The sequence below is a fragment of the Rhipicephalus microplus genome, chromosome 5 (assembly GCF_043290135.1).
Source record: "Rhipicephalus microplus isolate Deutch F79 chromosome 5, USDA_Rmic, whole genome shotgun sequence".
Taxonomy (NCBI): domain Eukaryota; kingdom Metazoa; phylum Arthropoda; class Arachnida; order Ixodida; family Ixodidae; genus Rhipicephalus; species Rhipicephalus microplus.
In genome coordinates, this window is record NC_134704.1 from 63,476,540 (window position 1) to 63,501,004 (window position 24,465).

At 43.8% G+C, this 24,465-nt stretch overlaps 1 protein-coding gene across 5 annotated transcripts in view; it reads right to left on the reverse strand.

Annotated features, from left to right (window-relative positions):
- Nucleotides 1-24,465, reverse strand: part of LOC119174469 (ubiquitin carboxyl-terminal hydrolase 15) — a 56,970-nt gene that overhangs the window by 23,062 nt on the left and 9,443 nt on the right. For 3 of the 5 annotated variants that reach the window (XM_037425383.2, XM_037425381.2, XM_075895601.1), the window contains exons 4-16: nt 23,958-24,048; nt 23,690-23,835; nt 22,507-22,562; nt 22,319-22,387; nt 21,203-21,347; nt 20,609-20,782; nt 17,525-17,683; nt 16,255-16,479; nt 13,642-13,725; nt 9,731-9,831; nt 9,555-9,620; nt 6,345-6,473; nt 184-254 (exon numbers count right to left, since the gene is read on the reverse strand). In XM_037425383.2, coding sequence (XP_037281280.2) covers nt 184-254; nt 6,345-6,473; nt 9,555-9,620; nt 9,731-9,831; nt 13,642-13,725; nt 16,255-16,479; nt 17,525-17,683; nt 20,609-20,782; nt 21,203-21,347; nt 22,319-22,387; nt 22,507-22,562; nt 23,690-23,835; nt 23,958-24,048 — 1,516 coding nt within the window. The remainder of the gene's footprint in view (nt 1-183; nt 255-6,344; nt 6,474-9,554; nt 9,621-9,730; nt 9,832-13,641; nt 13,726-16,254; nt 16,480-17,524; nt 17,684-20,608; nt 20,783-21,202; nt 21,348-22,318; nt 22,388-22,506; nt 22,563-23,689; nt 23,836-23,957; nt 24,049-24,465) is intronic. The other 2 variants (XM_075895602.1, XM_075895603.1) reach the window with 2 other exon arrangements.

Here is a 24,465-nt window from a genome sequence, read left to right on the forward strand (position 1 = left end):
ACTTAAATATCACTCTCGGAATTAGACAACACCAGCGACACTGCATCTAGTAAGTCAGTACACTGGCAGAAAGCATGCAACACTGTCAATAACCGCCACATAGCCGTTACTGGGAAAAGCAGAGTGCTCATTATTAATATTTTTTTGTTCGTCAGCGGCAGCCGGAAATCGTAAGACACCCACCTCCGTTCTGTTCCTCCATGCTCTCGCTGCCGCACCAGTCGTCTCCTGGCTTAGGAGGGGTCACGTACCTCCTGGGGAGAGCAAAAAATTACTAATTCAACTACCCAAAAACTGCCTAGTGTTGGTTTACTAAAGGATGTAATGAAGAACTCCAAATTGTTGCACCTTACAGCAAAATAAGTTTGTTATATCTGAAAATTTGTTATAAAGATACATTCTAAACACTATTGCAAGATTGTTCTTAACTTGTTTTGTTATAAACAATATTTAATTATATCTGGGTTCGTTATACAGGGATAAGATGGCCGAAACTGAATTGAGAGCAGTTTTTGGAGCAGACAAACCTTGCTTTAGAGCGGCTAGCTGCATTTGAAGGGATACTGAACAGAATTTTTGCCGCCAGTATTTTCAGCCAAATCGATAGATTGGATTATGAAATCGATAAAGAGAACCTTCATTCCAAGCAGAAACTACAGGAAAATAATAAATTTAATGCGTTTCTCACAAACCGTTGCGTCTAGCGGCCGTACCGTGAACTTCGGGATGTGGCATTGGGCGACTTCAAACTCACCAAAAACTAGCAAGCCAACAATGACAGCCATCGCCTGCGTCTCTCGACTCGCTCATCTTCCACTTCGGTTCTCAGAAACGGTATGAACAGCAACAGCAGTGAACAATGCTTCCAGTTGGGGCTAAGTGCCAGTGTTTTCATTGAATGGAAAGAGCGGAGTGAAAGGATAGTTAAAGGGAAGGAAAAGGAGGACAAAACACGTGCATCCTTCATACGCCTCGACGAGTTTGACATCACTGCTCATGCTTGCGAGCAGCTGTCGCGCGCTCACAATCCATCAAAAATACAACCACCTGTTTAAAAATATAGGAAATAAACTCTGTTTCCGAGTGGAATCTTCCAAGTGGAATTTCGAAGTTTCGTCAGTTTTTCCAATTTTTGTTCAGTATCTCTTTATTATTTTGTCTTAGCAGCTCAAAAAAATTTTTTAGCAGCATGGGGCACAAGGGCATGGTTTAATTGGCTTATAATGCATAAAAATCGCAGTTACATAACAGTGGACCTTTGCTTAAGAACAGTGACATGATTTAGCATATTACTGGTTTGACTTTTTGTACATCTGATTTCTATCTGCTGAGCAGCGCTTTCAAGAGTGCGGCGTGGAAGACGACATCTGATTTCATCTGCTGAGCAGCGCTTTCAAGAGTGCGGCATAGAAGACGAAAAACCTCGCCGCACTGACTATCTCGCAAAACGTGCAAGGGCGTCCGCAGAACTTATTTCTGGGGGATGAGTCTGCAAAAGAGGGGGGGAGAGTGGGGGGAGCATTCAGCACCAGCATCCTTTCTTTAAATGCTGTGGCATGACTGGCAATATTAGTCAATGGTGCGTAACATGCAAAGTTGGCTAGAAATCTTGAAGGCTGCGGCCTGAGTGTACTATAACCTATTGCTACGGCATAGAAAAGCATTATCTGGAATTCCATGGGGGTGGGTTGGGGGCAGCCACCCTTCTCGCACAGCCCTCCGGACACCCATAAAAGCGTGTGTGTACGGCACCAAGTGATAAGCGTATGATACTAATAACGCCTCTTAATGTGAGCAACCACGCGTTATTAATGCTGCCCACATTGGCCTATTTTATTTCCTTTAATATTGAGGCCATCATCGTTGATGTAAAACTCCCTATAATAGATAGAACCGCAATTGGGGCCTGCGTCACTTCGCGACTCGTTAAAGAGCTCGCAACGCGCAGCGCAAGTGAGGAGATTATGGTGGCACCATGAGAGCCTTCGTCACCAGAAAGGTGCAAAGTAAAAGCATGCTTGGACACGTCTTATTTTCTTGCTGTTCCTGGCACTGCTTGGAAAAACCATGTCAACTCAGCCTTTCTTCCTCCACTGAAGCTGAAGTTTGCATCAACATTCCTGCTTTTGAGGCTGTTTTGGGGCAGTCCGGCTCAGTTTTCATGGTTTTTATGCTTCTGGAACAGCTTAGTGCAAGAAAACAAAAATGTATGAAAAATGATGCACAGCTGTCTCACCCCTGGCTATGTCGAGGTTTAAGTGTAATTTCAAAGGTCATGAGCTTATTTAATACACATTCCCCAGGCACAATTCTCGAACTCTACAATGCTGCAGAGATTGAAGACGAACTCCCGAGTGGCAGCACTACGCTGTAGTCACAGGATCATCTAAACAGGTCAGGAAAAGGTGTCGAGGAGAAAATTCAAGCAGGGCTGGAGTGAACTAGCGGCAGGAAAATAACACTCACGCAAAAACAACAAGGCAGAAAGCATGCGGCTTTCTTTTTCCAAGACAAACTACATTTATAACATGTTTTGAAAAATGGGCCAGTTTACGGGGTCCTAAGGCCCAGAAAGACTACGGTATGTTGAGGCAAGTACATAAACTTATCAGTCCCAGGCTTGCTGAGCAGCCGTGCTATCAGCTGCCACAGACACCAGTACCCTTTCTCTAACAATTTGAGGAAACTTTGGGTGCAGAAGTTGACCATTTATGACCTTTCACAATGTTTTCTGTAGGAGAATGTGTAAATTGGTGAAATATAATTTTTAAAGATACTACATATCCATCCACTACGGTGTTAACCATTAAAACTACGATGTTATTGGTTGACACTTCAGTACCCTTCTCTTTGCTTTTGTTTACTCTGCCTACGTATCAATGTTACAGACATGGGCATTCGCTTACAACGACATTTCTAATGCTTTATCAATGAAAGTGAGGTCTACTGGAAGCCAGTCTTCTCTCTCTTTCCCCCCCCCTCTCTCTCTCTCTCTCTCTCACACACACACACACACACACACACACACACACACACACACACACACACACACACACACACACACACACACACACACACAAAGAGGCTTATTATGCTCTAGTAATGAACATCTCACCCTTCCATCAAGAAAAGACTCACTTTAAAGCAGACCACTGGCCGAGCATCAGAAATGCTGATACCAGAAACTGCAAATATTCAGAACATGGGCACTTCCCAACCAGCTACAGCTGGCTCAAAAAACTGAACTGCTCTACGGGCATCTGCTTCAAAGCGTAAATTTAGTCCAAGTGGTAAGGATAACAATAGTGCTTGGAGACTGTGGCACAAGACTACTGCAAGACACACCAGCTGTGAGGTAAATGCCTTGGGATGAGGCTTGCCAGAGAAGTTTTATGTGCCCTCGTTTTATTGCACGGAAGGGAAAGCATAGCCACTTCCATGTGGTAAGCTAGAGGGCCTCCCCAGCAAAGGTTCTGGTGACAAATGGTTTTTCGTTGTAGGGAAGTGGTAAAAGCCTGGTGTGAATACACTCTAGACACATTGCACCAAAAACATCCCTGATAACTTAATCATTTGAGCAAGAGGCCGTTTCCCGCACTGGCGAGAGGTCACAAGACTGAACCAGCTCTCATTATCTATGACCTCTCCAATTTGCTTCTGTATGCCAATGCGGATGAACTCAAGCACCCAGAATGCTACAGTAGAACCCCGATTATACGACTTTAAGAGCACCACAAAAAAACGTATAATCGAGAAACTATGTATACAAGCAGTGGTAGTCAGCCTTGCACAAAAAACAGGTACAGACTGCCTGAATAAGCCCACTAAATGACCTTGTGCGTAAAGGTAAATTAAATTATTCTTGTCAATGGCAACATTACTTAGTAGAGGCAGGCACAAGTAAATCTCTATTCTCAACTTTAAAATATCGAATCCAACGCGCATCTTTGCCCCAATAAATCGAGTCGAAAAAATGCCTGAATGTTAAAACTAAACCAAAATCGAGTTTCCAACAACCTCCCATCAGAAGGGCTAGACACAGTGTCAATGCCATCACAGAACGGAAACGAACCACAACTTCATGAGGCTGCACTGAATGCCTTCATGCTTGACTGAGCTATTATAATCTATTGCTTTATGAAGCGCAACTAGTGATGTTATAATGAACGTTGACTTCAAGTGAAAGTTATTTTGCATTGTCAAAATAGCTGTATCGTACCCTTTCGCTCAAGCTTGTGAATGCGAATGCTTCAAACCAAGGCAAGAAAGCAACTGCATGTCGACCAGGAAAAGTTTCCATAGACCAAAAACATGAAAGTATCAGTATCTCAGAAATGAGCTCTTCCGCCAGCTGAAGCTACTCGGGGCATAGCTTTTCTAGGTAACGGCCTTGCATACGCAAGCAATCAAGGCTTATGCAGAAGTGCATGAACTGCTAGGAGAATAAATTTTCCATTCTAAAACATCCTGTCTCAATCTTTACTTTTCTAATCATCAATGAAGGGGAGCTCAAGTTCATATTTTGCACTCATGACTATTTGGTCAACGTTCGATGCGAGTACAAGTGGTTTTTTATTTTGGATGGAATCAGAAAGTCGTCGCAAAATATGGGGTCGGCCTAAAACTGTGTCATATAATGAAGCTTTTTCACACATTTTCTCTGTGGAAACTTTGCCAGGACCGAACTGATCCGTCGTAAAGAGCGGGTCGTTGCGTAACCGAAGGACATGTAATCAAAATTCCACTAAGTTGGAATCCTGCAAGCGAATTAAATGATGCAAACTGGCACATTTTATTTTTGTATCATGCTAACCGTATTAAGCTGCCGAGAAAAGTAGCATTTTCACAAACAATTTGGCGTACCACTTTTTACTTTTGCTCCATAATCAACGGCTACTTTCAAGGGACCACTTTCTAGTCTCAGCAAGATTTAGTACGCGCATTGTTTCACACAGCCACCAATGGGAATCATCCTGGTTGCACATGGCCGGCAGTAGTCGATTTTACAAGCCATAGTATGTGGCAAGTGTTTGACCATTTATTTACAGGTACCTTACAGGCCCCTAGAATAATTGCGTGCGGGTAGTAATGCAAGAAAGTGTTTAAAAAATGTACAGTACATTCAAAACAACAAAAACGGGTATAAATATATAAAAAAGCGAGAATAAAATGTTAACAGTAACATACCGTATTTACTCGCGTAAACCTCGCACTCGCATAATTCTCGCACCTCCCACATCGCCCAACAAACATCCGATTTCTTTTTTTTTCCTCGAGTAATTATCACACCCCCAAAAACTGCTGCAATAATGTCGTCTGCTCTTTCCAGTCACTGATGATGATAGCACATGCCATCTGGCGCCATGTCTTAAACATCAAGTGAACTATTGAACAGAGATTCAATCCAAGCTAAGCCGAAGTGACCAGTGCGCGTTGCGGCGTGTTTTGTATGTTGTGTCGGTAATCTTGGCACGTTATGGGGGCGATACTGAAGCCACACGGCTGCTTCAAGTTGCAAGTGATACATCATGCACTAAACAACGGCAACAGGGCCACCGGTAGGCCCTTCGGAGTCTACGAGTTTTGTGACTGCTACTGGTGACGGCAACTGAAAGCCACTAAGACGCGTTGGGCCTGCCGTGTGCCTAAAACGGATTGATGGTAAACTTTATTTTCAGAAGGAAACTGCGGACGATTCTGTTAAATAGCCATCAGGCCAATACTGACGTGCCACACTTACCCTTTGAGGGCTCCTGTTGAGCGACGAATGCTACCGCTACGCCCGCAAACTTTGCGTATGATATTCTAATTCTCGACTATATGCTTCCACTTTTTGTGTCTCAAATAAATCTTGTCTTGTGTTGAACCTCTGCTTTTATTGTTGAGGTAAGTTTTAATTAGTACTTCTTAAAGCTTGCTGTTAGTTGCTGGTGTGAGAATCCCGATTTGCGGCCACTTCATTTTCTTTTTCGCTCTGTATGTTTTCGTAGAAAGTTTTTCCCGCGTAATTCTCGCACCCCTTAACTTTTTATCGTTTTTTTTGGCAAAAAAAGTGCGAGGATTATGCGAGTAAATACGGTATGAAGGAACATAGCGAAGATTATGTTACATGATACGTTGCGTATATGCATAAGAAAGAGAGGCAAGAAAAAATACATTTCGAATAATGACAGCTCAATGACACTATAAAATCTGACACATTAAAATACGAACAATAATATAAACGCAATCCCTACTGTTGCCGAGAAATTAACCACAGTAAAGCCCATGCCTGATTCACCGTACGCAAGTGGCATCAATTCACACAGGCAGCAGCGCAAAACGTGTAAGTCGCCAACACTCACACGAGGCAGTTGAGTATGCGCTCGTACAGCATGTCATAGGTGCAGTCTTTCGCAGGCACGGAGACGAAGAAAGGATAGCCGAACAGGTGGCAGGTAGGCGCTGCCCGGCTGTTTGTGGCACTCTGCGGGCTGAAAGCACCGCAAAACTTAGTTGCGTTAACGAAGAAAAATGCACACCATCGGGGAAAATCAGGGAAGAACGTCGCCAAATATAACTGAGCAAAGCTGCATTACAGTCGGGCATAAATGCTTTAAATAAACTTCCACATTAGACACAGCATCAAGAAACGGAACTACATACAAATGCGTTATTATTACGCTAGTGCAAATTTTCAAATTCTTTGAATATTCAAACAGATACTATTGTATTTGAATTCTCTTTGATTTGGATTTATATTGTTGAATATTTCTGGAGGGTGTAACATAAGGGGTGGGTGTAGAGAAATTATACAATTGGTATAATTCTCTACAATGGTAACCAAGTATATTATTTGCGAGACAGGCAACATGTTACACTTTGCGGAAATAAAGTCGGACAGGTAATGGCAGCAACACTGTGGGAAAGGCAATTCCATTCACATGATGACCATAAAAAAGGAGGAGGCCGAAAATGTTTTGGTGTGGTTGCGTGGACGAGTGACTTGCAAGGCATGATATGCGAGCTGGCGCGCTGATAAAAGTCTAGACGATCACTTGAGCTGTAACAGAACTTGTGGGAGAGATCTATAAAGTGGCAATGTGACGACAAAGTGCAAGAATCGATAAAGATTATCATTTTTTCAATAATGACACACTGACATGGTAGGACTTCGATGAATGAATAAAACAAACGGCGCGGTTCTGCAGTGTCTCAAGAGAATTTGGAGCCCGCCTCAGGTAAGCCTACCTGAGGCGGGCTCTAAATGGCAGCGGCACACTCAAGCTTTGGTCTTATTATGGATTTGTATGCTAAAAGTTTTAGGAGTTCGAGAGCATGACGTAAATGACTTTTTAGAAGTTCTAGTAATTTGTTAGCTCCCCCTATTATGTTGGCGACATGCAGACCCCACGTTACATGATAAAACAATGTTACACCCATGTACTTATAGGATTCGACTAAGTCTATGTTACCGAATGTGTAAGGAAAAAGGGCTTTGACGACGTGAGAAAAACAATGATTTGCATTTAGTTGGATTAAGTGTCATGAGCTACTGGTTACACTATGCTTGTAGAGAGTTATGATCATGTTGAAGGGCTCTGCTGCTCAGATGGATCAGTACGATAAATGATGCAATCATCGGCGAACATGCCAATGTGACATGAAATGTGTAAAGGTAAGCGGTAAATGTATGAGCAGTAGAGGACCTAAAACCGAACCTTGGGGAATGCAGAACGCTACTGGAAAAGGATTAGAAACACACTCATTAACAAAAACTGACTGTGAGCACTCTCTCAGAAAAGCTGCAGTCCTTTTAGGGTTAATGTTTAAGCTTGAAAGTTTAAAAAGAAGGAGGTTATGAGACACTTTATCAAGTGCTTTCGTGAAATCTGAAAAGATTGCATCAGTTTGTTGGTTACAGCCTAAGTGTAAATCGGAAAGAAGTTAGCTAGCTGAGTTTCACAGGAGAGACCTTTCGAAAACCATGCTGCGAAGTCATGATTTGTGAATAAATGACATGTTCAATGATTTTACATGTGTACTTATTAATGATATTGGACGATGATTCAATGATGACTGCTTACTGCCAGGTTTACGGATGGGAACAGTTTTTCCCACTTTCCAGTCATCGGGTTGGCGAGCTGTAGAAAGGGACTGGGGAAACAAGAACACAAGAAAGCAACCGAGGTGTTCTTGATAATTAGTAAGAACTTGGAAACAATTCTGCCAAATCAGCTGATGATGTCAATCTTGGATGTTCTATGCGAGATATTATGCCATCAATGGAAAAAGCAATCTTGGGCAATGGCGAAATACAAGTATGAATGTATGTTAGTCCGCACATACTCCCCTGTAAAAATGGTTGTACTGCAACAATGAATTGAAAAACCATGAAAACAACTTTTTGTAAAAATGGCTTCAATGCAGTGAAGGGGTGCTAAGTCATGCAAACACATGTTAAAAAATCCGAAAAAATCCATACTGCTGTGAAGACCTACTTCAAGGTTAACTGAAAGTATTACCCTCACAACGATTCATAACTTTTTTAAGTTCAAAAGCTTTTTTTACCGGCTTATGTGCTCATCGTATGGTAAATTTTAAAACAACATATTTTACAGGTTATGACTTGCATGTTACTGACAGCCAAATCCCTATACTATTCAAAGTTGTTTCCACTTCCTTTGAGCAACAAAAAAATGGCATTTGCACAGGACTTGTTTCTAAATTTTAAAAAATACTGAGCCGGTTAGTTGGGTCGTGACAAATATGCTCCTTTTTTTGTATACTATGTGATATATGCTATTCGAATTTGATTCTAAATTATTTGACCAAAATCACAATTTGCTTCAACCTGAAGTTCACTCTTTGCACAAGCCTAGTATTTAATATGCACATGGGAAATAAGAACAAACGAGAAACAACACACTTGCTTATGAGAATGGCGCAAAGCCCATATTCGAAATTACGCACAACTTTTTCATAAACTTTGCATTGCAACAGACAGAGCTGAAAAATAGCTTTGTTTGCCATGTTGACAACAAGACCCAACACTGATCTATTGGGCACCTAATGCCTACCAGCATGAAATGGTGCAGTGCAGGAATGGAGCCCCATGTTAGAGGAGCGCATCCTTTTATAAATTCACATCTATCCTATCTCTATTATATCCTTTATAACACCTGCAGAACGGCAGCTGCTGCCCCGAACGTAAGCGTTGCCAGCATGACCTGCACTATGACCCAAGTTCCCAAAAATTCCGAAAATTGTCTACAATCCTACAACTGCTTCAGCAGGGTCCGAGAAAGTGAGATTTGAATGGATTAGCTTCATGACACAACCCACATTAAATTTGTCCATGTTGGGTCACTTCTATGAAGTTGCTCACCCCAAGTTTTCTCATTTTGTAAATTGCAACATTTTTTTTCTAATACGTACTTTCAGAGCCATCTTTGGTTTCTATAAGAAACAGTTGCTTATAACTAAATAATGCTCCCCATAAAAATAAAAAAAATGCATCTGAACATCAAAGAGATAAGACAAAGTAACAAAACCCTTTAAGAGGCACTGCTTACGTTTTTTCCCGCATGTAGACGGGCAGGAACAACGTAGAGTTGTCCGACGAAGGTGGCATCTCGTACCTGCCCGAAAGAACCACAAAAAAAAGAGAAAAGGATCACAATACTGTGCGATCAATGTACACGCTGAACTCTACAACGACCTTGTTGAGAGGAGAAAGGTGGAGACTCACACGAAGACGTCGCAGGCGTCGCTCCGTTCAAGTGTGTCCACCTGGTCGGCGTGTGTGAGCACCCGGAGGAAGCGGTGGTTGTGGACCTCGGTTACCACCAGCTGCGGCACACAAAAGAATGCGTTTTAGTCAAATGAGGTTTTACGGCGCAAAAGAAGCAGAGGCTATACTGCTCCGGGCCACAAGTTGATCAGTACTGAATAGCAAAATCTACACAATCATAGTTTACTTCACTATTTCCTTTAGAAAAACTGAACACCCTACCCAAAGAGATAAGTGAATCATCTCCTACAATCAGACTAGGGTGCACGGGCATGTCGTGTTTGTACATTCAACCAAAATGTTTCGTCTGTTGATACGTACACATCAGAAAGCAGCAACACCTTCTGCACCCATGAGATGTTCGTACGGTCACATTTGACTCGAGCAGCGACAGAGTGCATGCAGAAATAATGTAAAATTTCACTACAAGTTCAAAACAGTCACATGATTCTGAAATGGGCTGTAGTGTGGGGAAGGGGGGACTGCGAATCAAGTTTTGACCCCCTTGGGGGTTCTGTAGTGCACACCTATTTCTTCATTCAGCCTCCTTCAATACACTGCAGCGATGAACGGGAATCGAACTAACGTCTTTGAGCTCAGAAACATAACACGTTGCCAGCTAGGCTACCACAGCAACACCGGCATATGAAAAATTCATTCAATAAAAGGCACCTCATTAGAATGCTGCTTATGTCATAAGCTGAGCAATAAGTACCGAAATTACTCGAATCTAACGCGCACCTTTTTTCCTGTTAAGCGAGTTCATAAATCGAAGCGAGTTAGAATCGAGTACGAACAAAAAAATTAATACGGTCGTTCTACTGCCATCGGCATTCTGAAGTGGCCGCCCCCTACCTGCGTAGGCATGGCGCGTCGGCCATTTCTGCCTATGTGTTTCCCATGTGCGGCACTTCGTACGTATGCTGAGGAGTTCGTCATCTTGGTGCGCATTAGCATCGCCGGCATGCAAGGGCCGACTCCAAAAACTCGACGAGTGCACCACCGTGCCGCTTTTAAAAGAAAAGTCATCGCGTGTGCCGAAACGGACGTAAAGCGGGCTGCATCGCGGTCGTTTGGAGTTCCCGAAACGTGCGTGCGGGACCGGCGGAAACAAAAGCAGAAGATTGTCGACAGCAAAGCTTCACGCAAAGGCTTCAGTGGACCACAGCAAGGTCGGTTTCCGCAAATTAAAGAGCTGCTCGGCGAGTATGTGCTTGGGCAGCGAGCGGCACGGCGGCCCGTGACGACAGAACTGCTCCAAGTGCGGGCTATGCAGTTAGCCTTAGAAAAAGAGCTAATGCGGAACCAGTTCAAAGCGAGCAGGTGCTGGCTAACTAACTTTATGAAGAGGAAAAGCTTTTCCCTTCGAAGGCAACCAGGCATATGCGAAAAGTTTTGCGGAGGAGTACGATAAAAAGCTTCACAGTTTTCAGAGGTTCGTACTAAACTTGCGGCACAACAACGGCTACCTGCTTGGGCAAATCGGGAATGCTGATCAGATGCCTCTTTACTTCGACATGCCTGGCACCACAACTGTCGAGAAAAAGGGGGTGAAGCAAGTTCGCGTGCTGACATCGGTCCACGGTAAAACTACAGTGACGGCAATGCTCTGTTACACGTCAGATGGGCACAAGCTTCGCCGTACCTCATATTGCCACGTTCCATTTCCCAAGTTTTCGTTATCGTCCCAAAACACCACACGTTTCTCAGCGCAAACCGCGCCTACAGTTTTCCAGAAGGTTCCGGACTGTAGTAGATCATTTCGATAAGATCACGCCCACTGTTCGAATGGTACAGATTGTTCTGGAACGTACGCCACCGCCAGCGATAGCGCTAGAACATTCGACGGCGGGAGTATAAATGCCGACGCGCTTCGCCGCTTGTCAGTTGTTGATCGAAGGCCGACGCTCCGTTCGCCGCTATCAGTCCGAGACTGCTATCTGTGCAAGACTGCTGCTGTAATAGGACTTTCCGTTTACCGGGCACAGGTTCGCCCAAATAAACAGTTAAATCCCGACACGAAGTCTCCTGTCTTCGGCCACGTCACGACCCCGTGACAATATTTAAATGGAAGACGCTCTTGAAAGGAGTCGTTTTTTCGAGTGGCGTGGTCGTGTGGGCCAGCGAGAAAAATGGGTGCGCGTTGCAATCGATGTCTTACGTTTTTTTTTTTATTTTTCTCGTAGTGGAAATCGGGTGCGCGTTACAATCGAGGGCGCGGTAGAATCGAGTAAATACGGTAATCTTGAGATAGAGGAATCACCATAAAGAAAACTAAAGGTATCAAGATCCACCATTCCACAGCTCTTCAACAGATTCCCTCTAATTTACACTTAACATACAATACACACTGAAATCATGGAATGCAGCTCTTTTTGCACAACGTGCTCAGTAAAATGTGACTGGAGAGATCAACCTTGCAACCCAACAGAACGTCACCGCTGTGATGGACAACTATAGTATCTCTTGACAGCAATCAGTTTTTCAAAAGAAAAAGCACGTTAAGGTAAAAAGGGCACTTGAAACACTGCCAATGGGTAGGCTAGATAAAAAATTGTACATTTAAGCAACATGAAACTTGAAGAGCATTGTGCCATACAGGTTTCTTTTTATTTAACAAACAGTTATTTCTCGAAAAATCCTGCAGTACAGTTGGGGACAGAAGTTGTAGGCCACAGCGTCTGCAAGACACTGCAAAGTAAATACGAGCAGTGCCCTGGGATGAGGCTGGCCTCAAACGTTTGATGTGCCCTCCTTGAACATCACGGAAGTGAACAGATGACACTTTCGTGCGGTAAGGTAGAGGGCATTCCACTATTGGTGGACACACTACAGAACTCTCGCTGAGCCACTGTTTTATCAACGAACAGCGCTATTGTTGACGAGATGCTGATGCACCGTATTTCTTCAATCATGCGCCCACATTAGGACTACCTCAAAAGCTTCATGCTTGATGCATTCATTCAGGCAAAAGCCTTGGATGTCTTATTAAACATAAAAGTGATTGACAGCATCGCTGTAAGTGTCGCAAAACAAAAAATCATGGGATGATGTCATCCCATAACAATGAACGATGAAATCAAATGGCATCATTACTTTGTGAAAGGTGCAGCAATTGCAGAGGCATTCAAAGCCACTTCCAGGGTACAGAAAGTTATAGGGTGAGGGGGGGGGGGGGGTGAGGGAAGATATCGATTAATTGATATGCGGGGTTTAAAGTCTCAAAACCACCATATGATTATGAGAGATTCTGTAGTGGAGGACACCGGAAATTTTGACAAACTGAGGCTTTTTAACGTGCACCCAAATTTGAGCACGCGGGCCTCAGCATTTCTGCCTCCTTCGAAAATGCAGCCGCAGCAACCGGAATTCGATCTCGTGACCGGCGGGTCAGCAGCCAAGTACCTTAGCCACTAGACCACCTCGGCGGGGAAATGAGGGAAGGAAGATCTCGGTACAAGAGTTAAATTATATGAGGTTTCAAAATGCCTAATTCAAAATGGGTTATGAGCACTAGAAAGACTGAGGGGCTGTTTTTAACGAGCTGACAATTTTTAATGTGCAGCTAACAACACAGTACCCATATCGACTTGCGATCCACAGCCATTAGAATATGGCTATTGCAGCTAACTGAGTGGCCGACGAGGCGTCCAGCAGTAAAATTTCAGTGCTCTTACTGAGCCACCTCCATAGCTCTGCATGCGATGTAAAGTACGGTAGATTCTCGTTAAACAAAACCTAAAAGGACCAGGAAAATGTGTTTCATTAAGCAGGAACTCCGTTTATTGAGAGTGGAGCAAGGGTGCCGAATCCAAGAATGCAACTACTATTAGAAGCAGTTTCATTTAAGTGAGGTTCTCATTACTTACCCTGTCGGTGGGGATGTCCATCAACCGGGATATGGAGTTGCACACATCCTGGATGGTGCTCATCTTTGACACAGTCACCTTCACCTGCAAGAAGACCAAAACTAAATTGGGGAGAAAAGCTATGATCTGCGCAGAAAAGAACCGAACTGCAGTGAAATCCCTCATGACAAAACCGTTCAAGTTTTCATGGTAGCATTTTTGCTTACTACATCCCGGTCATCAGTGTCAAAATCCATACACAAAATACCTTTTCACGAGCAAAATCTTTGAAGACCTTATTACGGTACAGACTGCTTACAACAGTGGTTCTCAGCCATGGATGTGTCAGGGAGCTCTTGTGGAAGGGATGAGGGACCCCTAGCAGCCGAGGGGAGCGAGGGGAAGAATGTAGGTAAATTAACATAACTGGAGCCTCAAACAAGTGCCTTTTATTGCTACCAAAAACATCAAACAAACGTGCCACATTACTTTATTTTGGACAGGTCATCAATCCGTGGCATGAAAAAAAAAATGCGGGTGAGGGTTTTGCGGATCATAGAAATAGCTTCGCGGACCCCCATTTGAGAACCACTGGCTTACAACATAAATCACAGTAGTCGCAAATATCTGCGCTATAAGCAAACCAACATTTTTCAAAGGCCGCACTTGCAAAAAAAAAAAAAATGTTTTGAGCATGCAGCCTCGCGCGTCTGAGAAAATTGTGCTTACAACCATTTACTTTTCCCAATATTAAGAAAAATTCAACGTCCAAAGAGAGGGGTTGCCCTAACAAATGAGCTCGAAAAGGGGGGGGGGGGTCTAGCAAAAGAAAGCACGATTGCGGAAATTCCCCAACTTCTCAGATCGCCTCGATAATGCGCATTACACAGAGACTATGTCGAATCATGTCCGAACTTTCCCGCGCTGAAAAATGTCAATCGTTCGATTTCATGGGCGTGCACCCGATTTCGAGACAGTGCAATCGAATCGCAAACCACCATTCGAGCACTACAAGTGCCATTCATGTGTTCGTTAACGATATGTATTTCCTGTCGTCAAGTGCAGCGACTGCAAAGGGTTTTGTTGACTCCGTAACAAACAGCAACTTAGCAGGCGACCGCTACCGAAACGCAACCAATACCGATTAGGCCTAGCCGGCCGTTCGGCATGTTGTCGCGGGAAGTTCGTTCAAGACCTGAAAGTCCAGCGTATAAAAGACAGCGCTCAAGCTCTGAACCAGGAACAGCATGCGTGATATGAAGTTCGCATTCGCGGCTGGGAGATCAATGACTACAAAAAACCGCCAAGCTTACGTAAGACGACACACTGGCTGGCAGCAAAGACGAAAGCGCTTGTCATAAAGCCACAAAAGGCCGAGGTAGCAAACATGATATCTGTAGCAAGCTTAATAACGACGCTTTTTCGGGCAGAAAACTGGCGTAGTAGAAAGAACGAGATCGAACATGCCATGTTGGGCCACGCGTAGCCGGAGCCACGCTAGCGACGCTACAACACTGTAGCTGCGTCGACACTGGCACAAATACGTCGCGGAGGCAACCGCCCTTCTACCTTACTCAGCGAGCCCGAACAGCGTGCTGTGGTCTTTTTTTTTTTTTCTTGCCTCAACCCTTCGTTCGTTCACTCCGCGTCCCCTCCTCCACTGTAACGACCTCATCGCTCGCTTCCCAGACGCGCACTCGCTACCGCGTTTGTCACACAGATGCTTTGGCAAACACATTAAAACCAGTCTTCCATCTTGGGGGACTGCACAATAAGCGGTATGCGTACACATGGGGTTCTATGAAAGGGTAAATGGGAGCCGAAAAAGACCACATTGTAACCGGTTTCGCTCTATTGGCGGTTACATTGTAAATGGTCTAAATAATTTCTATCACTTTATTGACACCCAGAGATGGTAAAGTTAAGTGTTTGGAACTGTATTTTACAGCCTAACGTTATCTTAATAGCAGATTAGCACAAGTCAATGGCATACAAAACAAACTGGTAAAACGACAGAGCAATGTTGTATGTGCAGAATGCAAATGACTGACAAAAATCGGGAGGAAGCCTACTGACTAAAGAGACACAGGGTGCAACTAACCAAATGGGAGATTTACCTGGAGCAATACGAGTGCTTGAAAGCGTCTATGTGGCGCAAGCCTACTGCAAGACACACCAGCTGTGAGGTTAATGCCTTGGGATGAGACCTGCCCGGGAAGTTTTAGGTGCCCTCATTTCATTGCACAGAAGGGAATCCATGGCCACTTCCATGTGGTAAGTTTGAGGGGTGCTCCTATACTGATACGGACTTCACTATATTGCATTGAGTAGTGTACCTCAATTATTTCAGAGATGTTCATTAGAGATGTACGTGTCGTCAGTAAAAACGGTTTCCCCAGTCTACGTGAAATAGTCCAACAGTGATGTACTCTATGCCTAGAGCTTGCTATGTCAGCAAGTCGCTTAAATTACAGGCGTGACTTGGCCCATCGGTATATGCAACCATAATAAGACAGATGCAATCCCAGAGAATTGACAATTGGCAGATCCAGCTCCTATGCGTGAAACGGGACTGAAACACTGTGGAGCTTGTCCTCTATGCCATTAACAATAACCGGGAAACAAAACACTCACTTTGATGGGCTTTTCGTGGGGGTCCGCCCGGACGACAATCAGCTCGAGGGGCTTTTCCTTCTTGTAAGGCAGGGGCAAAGACAGGTAGCAGAAGGGGTCAAAGGTCACGGAGAGCTTGTGGCAGTCCGGGCACACAAGCGTTGACTTGAGCAAACCGTGGAAGATGTCGACGATGATGGAATTGTTACGCAGCAGATAGTTGTGCCAGGCCTCTTGCGCCACCACCTGAGGTGAAAAGAGCAGAAGACAGTGCACAACTAGCCACAACCAAGCATCGCATATATCACTGCACCTAATTTTTTCTATAAAAGAAACAGCAAATCATTCCTAACTTTACCTCTGATCCTGAATTTGAATATTTATCATGAATGAAGTAATATTTGAAACAGTCATTGCTCACCTTTTGAGCAACCCTTGCAGGATTTACTAGATGGCTTACCAGGTAAGGTGCATCACAAATGCTCTCCTGCTTATCTGCATTACTATGAACTGCATCCCTTGCTCCTAGAACACTCCAGCTTAAAACAAGCAACAGCCTTGATAGCTCATTTCCTTTTTGTGTGGTCAAGATTTTACACTTCATTACATTACTTTCTTCAAGCAATTGTGTAGACTATGCCTTACGAAGTACATGCCACTTCAGCTACACTCAACCAACACAAATGCTGCAAGGGTTTTCAGAATATTGCATGCCAAAGTGTTCAAAGATGCACAAGCGTAGTACGCGTACACTTGGCGACCTCGATATTCGGGAGATTGGTAAAACGAGAGAGTCGGGGGGGGGGGGAGGAAGCAACGGAAGAGAGCTGGTGTACGCATAAATTTCCTGTTGCTCAGCGCTGCAGCGATGTTATATACGCATGACTGCCAGTAAAGTTTGGAGACACCCGCAATCATACTGGTACTCACAAATATGCAGTGCGTACACTCATACGCAATTAATTAAGGGACAAACTGCCGCGTCCCGAGCTACCTGCTACCCCTTTAAAATTTTAATGTGCTTTTTTGCATAACACAAGCGTACAGCAACAAGGTCACTAGAACATTCTGCATGTTATCAGAAAATTTCATAGCCGATGTGCTCAGTAATGTCCTGGTCACATTGACACTCAAGGTGACACTAACACTGCTTTCCGGGAAATTTATGGCCGTGCCCGTAAAGTCTGGAAACATCCGGGAGTCTCCCGGACAAACCAGTAGAGTTCGCAGGTACGCACAAGGATAACATTCAATGAGCGTTACAGTGCCACAGCAAACTGCCATCGCCCACCTCATCGGGCCGCCCGTCGCTGTCCTTGAGCTCAATGTAGGGTTTGTTTATGACCCTGTTGAGGTCCTCGTGTAGGCCATCCAGGAGAAAGGCCATGAGCTCCTGGCAGTCTTGCTGCTGGAAGCCAGAGAATTGAGGTGCGAAGCGGCCCACTGCCATCTGTCAAGAAAAGCACACCTTCTTGTTCAGAAACATGTGCTCACTCTACTTTCGTCACCAACCTCAAGTTCATCCCCACAATCCTAGTACCTTACGTTCACTGAAGAAATGCCAGCATCACTCATCAATGTCTAACTAAACTTCCTAGTCTTAGCGGACCTCCCATCTTTTGCCACATCAGTTAATTATAAGTTAGGTCCTGGGATTTCATGTGCCTTAATGATGAGCACAAGGCATGCTGCAGAGAAAGGTCATCACAAACTCTGACCACTCAGGACCCTCTTAACATAAACCAAAATGTACAAATAGAAGAGCCTTGCTTGCATGCCATCAAAATGCAGCCACCCTAGCCACAAGTCGAACACACGCCTTTATGCTCAGCAGTGCAACGCTGTTGCCACAAAGCTAGTGTGATGAGTGTCACTCATTGTAAGAGGTAAACAGCGGGAAAAACGAAGACAGAGAAATAGAAAGACATAAGATGAGCGCAAGAATACGACTCATCTCTGCGTCATCCCCTGTGTTATTATATTAAGGCTGTTACATATTAACAATGTTTTGCTTTGAAAACAAAAGTGCAAAGCAACCATCAATACGAAACTTGTTCAAATGTCCATCTCTTTTACAGAATATTCGGAAACATTCGAACAAGCTTCCAACAAAAATACCGATTACGCCTGCATTTAACATTCACACACCTTTACTATAAAGTAATGCACCCCTGTAAGCCCAAATAATCCACCTTCATTCTTTTTACTTTTTGGAGCATACCTTGGAGCAGGAACAGTACATTTTTAGGAGCGAGCCACAAGTGTCCTCGGTGCAAAAAAATGTCAGCGTTTTATGAGCAGACACAAAATTTGCCATGCCCCATTGAAGTTCTAAGCATCGACAAAGCATCTCGTAAATCTTAATATTTTTATTTATAATAAATTAAATTTCACAGAGAACAATTGATGGAAATTTCAAGAAGCAAGCAATTAATTAAAAAGGTGGTTATTTGTCAAAAATGTGCTGTGAAATGAGCTATATAATTAATATACTAGTACAGTATTTGTAGCAGAAATCAAATCAAACTGGTAAAAAGTTGAGCACCACATTTCGGATGTAACCACAGTTCCACACAAAAGCAATCCTGCTCACTTTCATATTTCACCACACAAGCCTGCAAGTCCAGTTGAAAAAAAAAATAATAACTACCAAATGAGCTATATGCCAGTTCTTGTCGTACAAATGAGATCAAAACCGATAATGCTGCACACTACTGCCATACGAGAATGATAGCATACAGATTATTTTCAGTTTCATAGGAGAGCACAAGAGCTAAAAAAAGGGTGGTACAGCAATGACAGAACCTAACTACGAGTCTTACTAACTAAAGCTATGAACAGATTACAAGCGAAACAGAAATGGGGGCATGCTAGGCAAACTTAAACCCCCTCAAAGTTCTTCAACTTTGATAGATTTTTTTATTTTTATTTTTATTTTTTATAATTATTTTTTAGCCTAAGCAACTAGTTTTTACACCTTAAGATACACATAATCATGGAAATAAAAAAAAAAGAACAAATTTGTGCCCCCTTTTCAGTTAAGAGTAATTAGTGAGCAAAATAAACTAGCTATCATTTAGAAATATATGGCTTACTTTTTAATAAATTGTTACCTAAAAATTAATTCAATAGCACAAAGAGGTGCAGAGAGCCAAAATTCAAGTTTCGATAGAGAGCCAAATTTAATGCACTATTTTCGGTACAGACCTAAAATAAATGCACTAACGACGTACAGGAAAAGAGGAAGCTGCCTCAGAAAATGGGAACAGCACGACTACTTTTGCATTTTCTTCGTTCACACGAGACCTCAACTTTGCAGTGTGCTCCAGGTCGGGAAGATACATATAGCACACGCTCAATGTAAGTTCCAGCAAAAAAAAAAAAAAAAAAAAAAAAGCCCTTTTCTTTTATTAGGTGGTTGCTGACTGACGTACCAAATTGATGATTTCAATTGAAACCACTGGGTCTGAAAAAGTTAAGAGTGCACCTATACTATTAAGAACACACGAGCCAGCTGATCTCATTCTTCACATGATCACCATTTCAATGTGGCTGCCACAACTAGGACTGAACTTCTGGCCACGAGGTCAGCAGCACAATGTCATCATTGCCAAATTGCCAAGAGGGCACACACGTCTTACTGCAGCCATCGAGACAACCAAGGGAGCTATTCTCAATGTGTCGGCGCGTCGACGATATGGCGGGTCATGACGACATCGGGTTCATGACCACATAAACACACCAAATCTACCAGCACACTACTAGCATAAAAAAGGGAGAAAATGAACGGAATGTACAATAACAGGACACTTAAAACAAAGTTGAAATCTGAACTTTCATATGAACATGGTCATATTTTTGAGAATGGTGCAGGGAATGCATACCAACCTTCACAGATGTATTAGGCAGGCGGCTGCATTCAACCTGATTTCGATGGCTTACGCAATCAAACTTATACGAAAAACGAGTATATCTCGGGAAGTAGAATTGCACTGAAGGTAGCACGGGTGAATTTTAAAGTCTCCAAGATGCGCATCCAAAAGCGGGTCTCTGGTAGCTGTGTTTGTTATGCTGAAGTGCCGTATGCTCTTTTCATTTGTGCAGAGTGTTCTGAAAGTTTTGCAATGCCAAAATGACATTGCAGAAGAGAAACCGGAAACAGAGGGCGCCCCACTTGCCCAGCTCTAACCAATCAGCAGCGGCCAAAACTAATGGTCCAAAACGAAGACGAACATTAAGTCCCCATTGAATTAACTCTCCCGTTGAACATTAAGCCTTAAAGGGAGGCGGGATAATCAATAAAAAAAGAGAGAGAGAAAGCAAAACAACAAACACATGCACACACACAAAACTGAGCATGCACTGGCCACATCACCTTGAATGGTCTGGGTATGACACTGGAGCAGTTCCCGGACCACATGACCTTGACAAGGTCGGCGTAGGACTTTGCGATCTCGCCCCGCATGCCCAGCGGGTTGCTGTCATTCAGCTCCGACAGGTATCGGTCCGTCATGAAGTACTCGGTGAGTGGTGGTGTGTTGCTCATGCACTGGTTGTGGGCGTAAAAAAAAGAAAAACATGAGTCGGGGGCAAGGACTCAGGTAAAGGCCCTTCTAAGAAAACTTCAGAGAAAACACAACTAGAGCGAGCTTGAAATGCAAAGGAAGAAGCAGACAGGAAGAGCTGCTGACTGCCAAATATTCCCCTTAGTATCAATACAACTGATCCTTTTCATAAGAGACAAGCAGCCATAGGCATGTGCAGCAGTGTTCCTTATCTGAAGGTGAGGGTGGGTCAACTTTCGTCACAGCTTTTCTTTCCCTATTATGTCAATGTATGGGGCTGACTTGGTTGCAACAAAGATTGAAACAAAGAATGTGCAAGTAAAAAACTTCGTGGCACTTTCCCTTCAACACCTTTGAGTCTGTGTAATGTTTGCTCACAAGAGCAATCCCCCGCTCCCACTTACCTGCAGGGCGGAGTTCATGAAGCAGGTGTTGCCAATGTTACCAAGCCCGCAGAGGCCTGGCGTGTTTCCCCCTTGGAGATCGTAGTTGTAGTTGCCACTGTAGCTGTTGTACGAGCTACTCACAGCGCTGTAGCTCCTAGTTGCTCTGCGCAGGTGAAAAAGGAGGAGAAAAAGGAGAGATGGGTGTTAGTTTCCCAATACTAAAACGACTGTGCCAGTGTGTGCATATCTTTGGCATGCTTACTCCTCCCTGCAATGAAAACCGTGCACTAAAATTCAATGGCTCGTTAATTCAAACCACACCTCTCTCCACAGTTCAGATAGGGGCACACACAACTATTCACACACACACACACACAGAAAAAAGAAAGAAAGACGCATATCTAAGCAACATTACACTACAGAAGTTAGAAGACTGTTACAGGCATTGCTTTGTGGTTCTTTATTGTCGCTGGCAGGACCTTAAAATTCACCCAAGCTACCTACAGTGCGATTCTACTTCCCGAGATATACTCGTTTTCGGTATAACAGTGTTTGCACTTGCAGAGTAATTAACTTGAACAAGTAGATTCGTACTGCATGTCCAAGTTGATACTTTTTGAATTCATCTCATTTTTTAATAAAGATGCACTCTGTGCGTATGCATACATATTAACCAAGAGGCACGCAAATATTCGAAATTTAGAATATTTTTCTAATAGCGCTTGCCATTCGATTTTTTCGCAATCTAGATACTAAAGCATTTTTTTTTATATTCTGGGCGTCAGACTGAACCTAGATTACTCCACTGCACACTAAGGTTAAATCTTTGAAATGCCGTTGTCTAATGACATACTTTAAATTTTTCAACGCCAAGTTCAAGCTAGGGACGGCTAAACGAAGACAGTGGAAAGCGTACCAGCCACATCTGTCATTGGCTGCCCATGGCCGTATTTGCCAGCCTACACTTAGCTCAGCCCGTTTCTTTTGCTCTCAGTGTTTGCACGCAACTATTTTGTCAACTTTTTTTTTTTTTAATGACACAGTCCATAATGAGCAGCCTTGGGAAAGCTTTGACCATTGCTTCACAACGTATCAACCCATTTTGTCACATGCACCAACACATCAGTCACATACATTGTGTTGCCTGGTGCCCCATATGTCTTGTGTTCCGATCCTCTGCTGTTTGTGTAAGGAGCCTTGCTGCTGCAAGATATAAAAAAAGAAACAGGGACACTTTCTTAAAGACTTGATCGATGAGCACAATAATAGAGCAATAAAGAAAGACAAAGGAACCGAGGAAGTTACTGGGACAGTAGTCCTACCTTTTCACTTGCCTTGGCCATGATCCATCGTCGTTTCGTTCCTCAAGAAGGAGAATCTAGGAAGTGACAAAGATGAGCCTTTGGATTCCCGCATGCGAAACGGGAGGCCATACATTCACAGTGACACACGACGACCATTCGAAGATTTAGGGAGCAGTTAGGATGACAAGATAGGGCTGCTATGTACAAGTCACATCCAGAGCAAGATGATTAAACCAATTAAAAACGTCGCTAAATCATGGTGCTTACACACAGTGCTTGCACCTGTTTAAATTTTATGGCAAAGAACTTGTCAGAAAAGCACATACCGTGATGAAGCCAGCGCTCGAAAACTTCTTGGTTTGGGCGACATTCTGTAGTGCGACTGCACCCTTACATCCAGAGGCACAAATGGCTAGCACACAACAAAAATTTTTCCATAACCGTTGCCAATACAATAAGCTGCAGAACACATTCCCCTCCCAATCTTTTTATCTGCAGCCAGCTTGGCATTGCATTTTTCGGCTTTCTTGTAATGCACCGGCAAATAGCACAACAACCATGGAGTTTCTGAGTTCTCTGGCTTCATAACAGCATGTGTATGAGGGCACCATAAGCACTCACTTGCCCTGCTGCCTTGACAGTGCCCAAACGCTATGTTACTTTTAATGGCACACGGGCCACGTTTGGCCACAGGGCACCATGACAGAGAATGCAGTGTTACTGGTGATCAATGGTTAACAAGGCTAGGTTGTGGAGTGCACTCGATCTGCCCCTATGTGAAGAACAATGCACACATGCTTCAACTCGCCTGCCTTCATGCATGACCGCCTCCTGACAAGCATGACAATCAGCTATGTAACAGCTCAAAAGAACATGTCAAGAGAGAGGGTGAAAAATAAGAAAAGCGTAAAACATTAGCTACCTTGGCAAGTTTGTCTCCAGCGTGTGTCTTACATTCTTTCTTCGAAGTTCCTAGTCATTCGCATTGCAGGCTGGCTAGTCACGCTAACTTAACTGCTCGCTCCCCGCCTCCTTTCAGGTAGTACCACGCTTCTCCCGCCTCCGAAGTGCTGGCACCCCCCCCCCCCCCCCCTCCCATTTCATTCTGTTTTGAATATAACCCATACCTGAGACAATCCTGGCACATTTGAAAGAATGCAGCCCAAACCACGAATGCGAGAACCTCCCCTTCAGAACATACCTGACTGGGGTAGAGCCCTATGTCTTGTATGGTGCGTGACCGATCGGACAAATGCTCGTATGTGTTGCTGCTGCAGCGGTTCCACACCCTGGTCTCCTTCTCGGTTTCCACCTTGAAGATGGCGCGCATGTCCTTCTCCACCTGGGCTGTGTACGCAGCAGAAGATGGGCCAATCAACACTTGCTCACTACGCATGCCATCCTAACGCCTTAGTGATAAGCGACATCAAGAGCCGTCAATTGGGATAAAGGAGACAATGATCACACACCTATGGTGTCGACCTTGCTGAACCTCCGTATGACAAACTGATCAGAGTTCGAGTGTGTGCAAAGTTTCAACTCCATGGGATACACTTCCACCTGCGACGAGAGAAGCATCAAAATACTCTGCATCACGTCGCATACCATCAAATTTTAAATCGAACAAAACGAGTGCTGCATAACTTACTTCTCGATGCTGCATTCACAAACGAATCAAGGATATCAATGCGACACACCAAATTCCTTTCTCAGAGGGCACATGCACCGTTCTGTATGAAGAGCTAAAAGCGCAGGAATAGAAGCAGTGGAAGAGGTGGAACCATGCGACAGGAGCGCTTGCATATTTTCCCCAGTCCGCGCACTCTGTTTTCATCAGAATCATTTACCAACTAACATACTTATCTAAACTAAGTCGATCCCGAATATATCGAATTACTGGCTATATAAAGCAGTTGAGAAATCCCCTTGAATTTTCCATGCATAAGAATGAGACTGGTGCACCCGTGCTTCGAACTC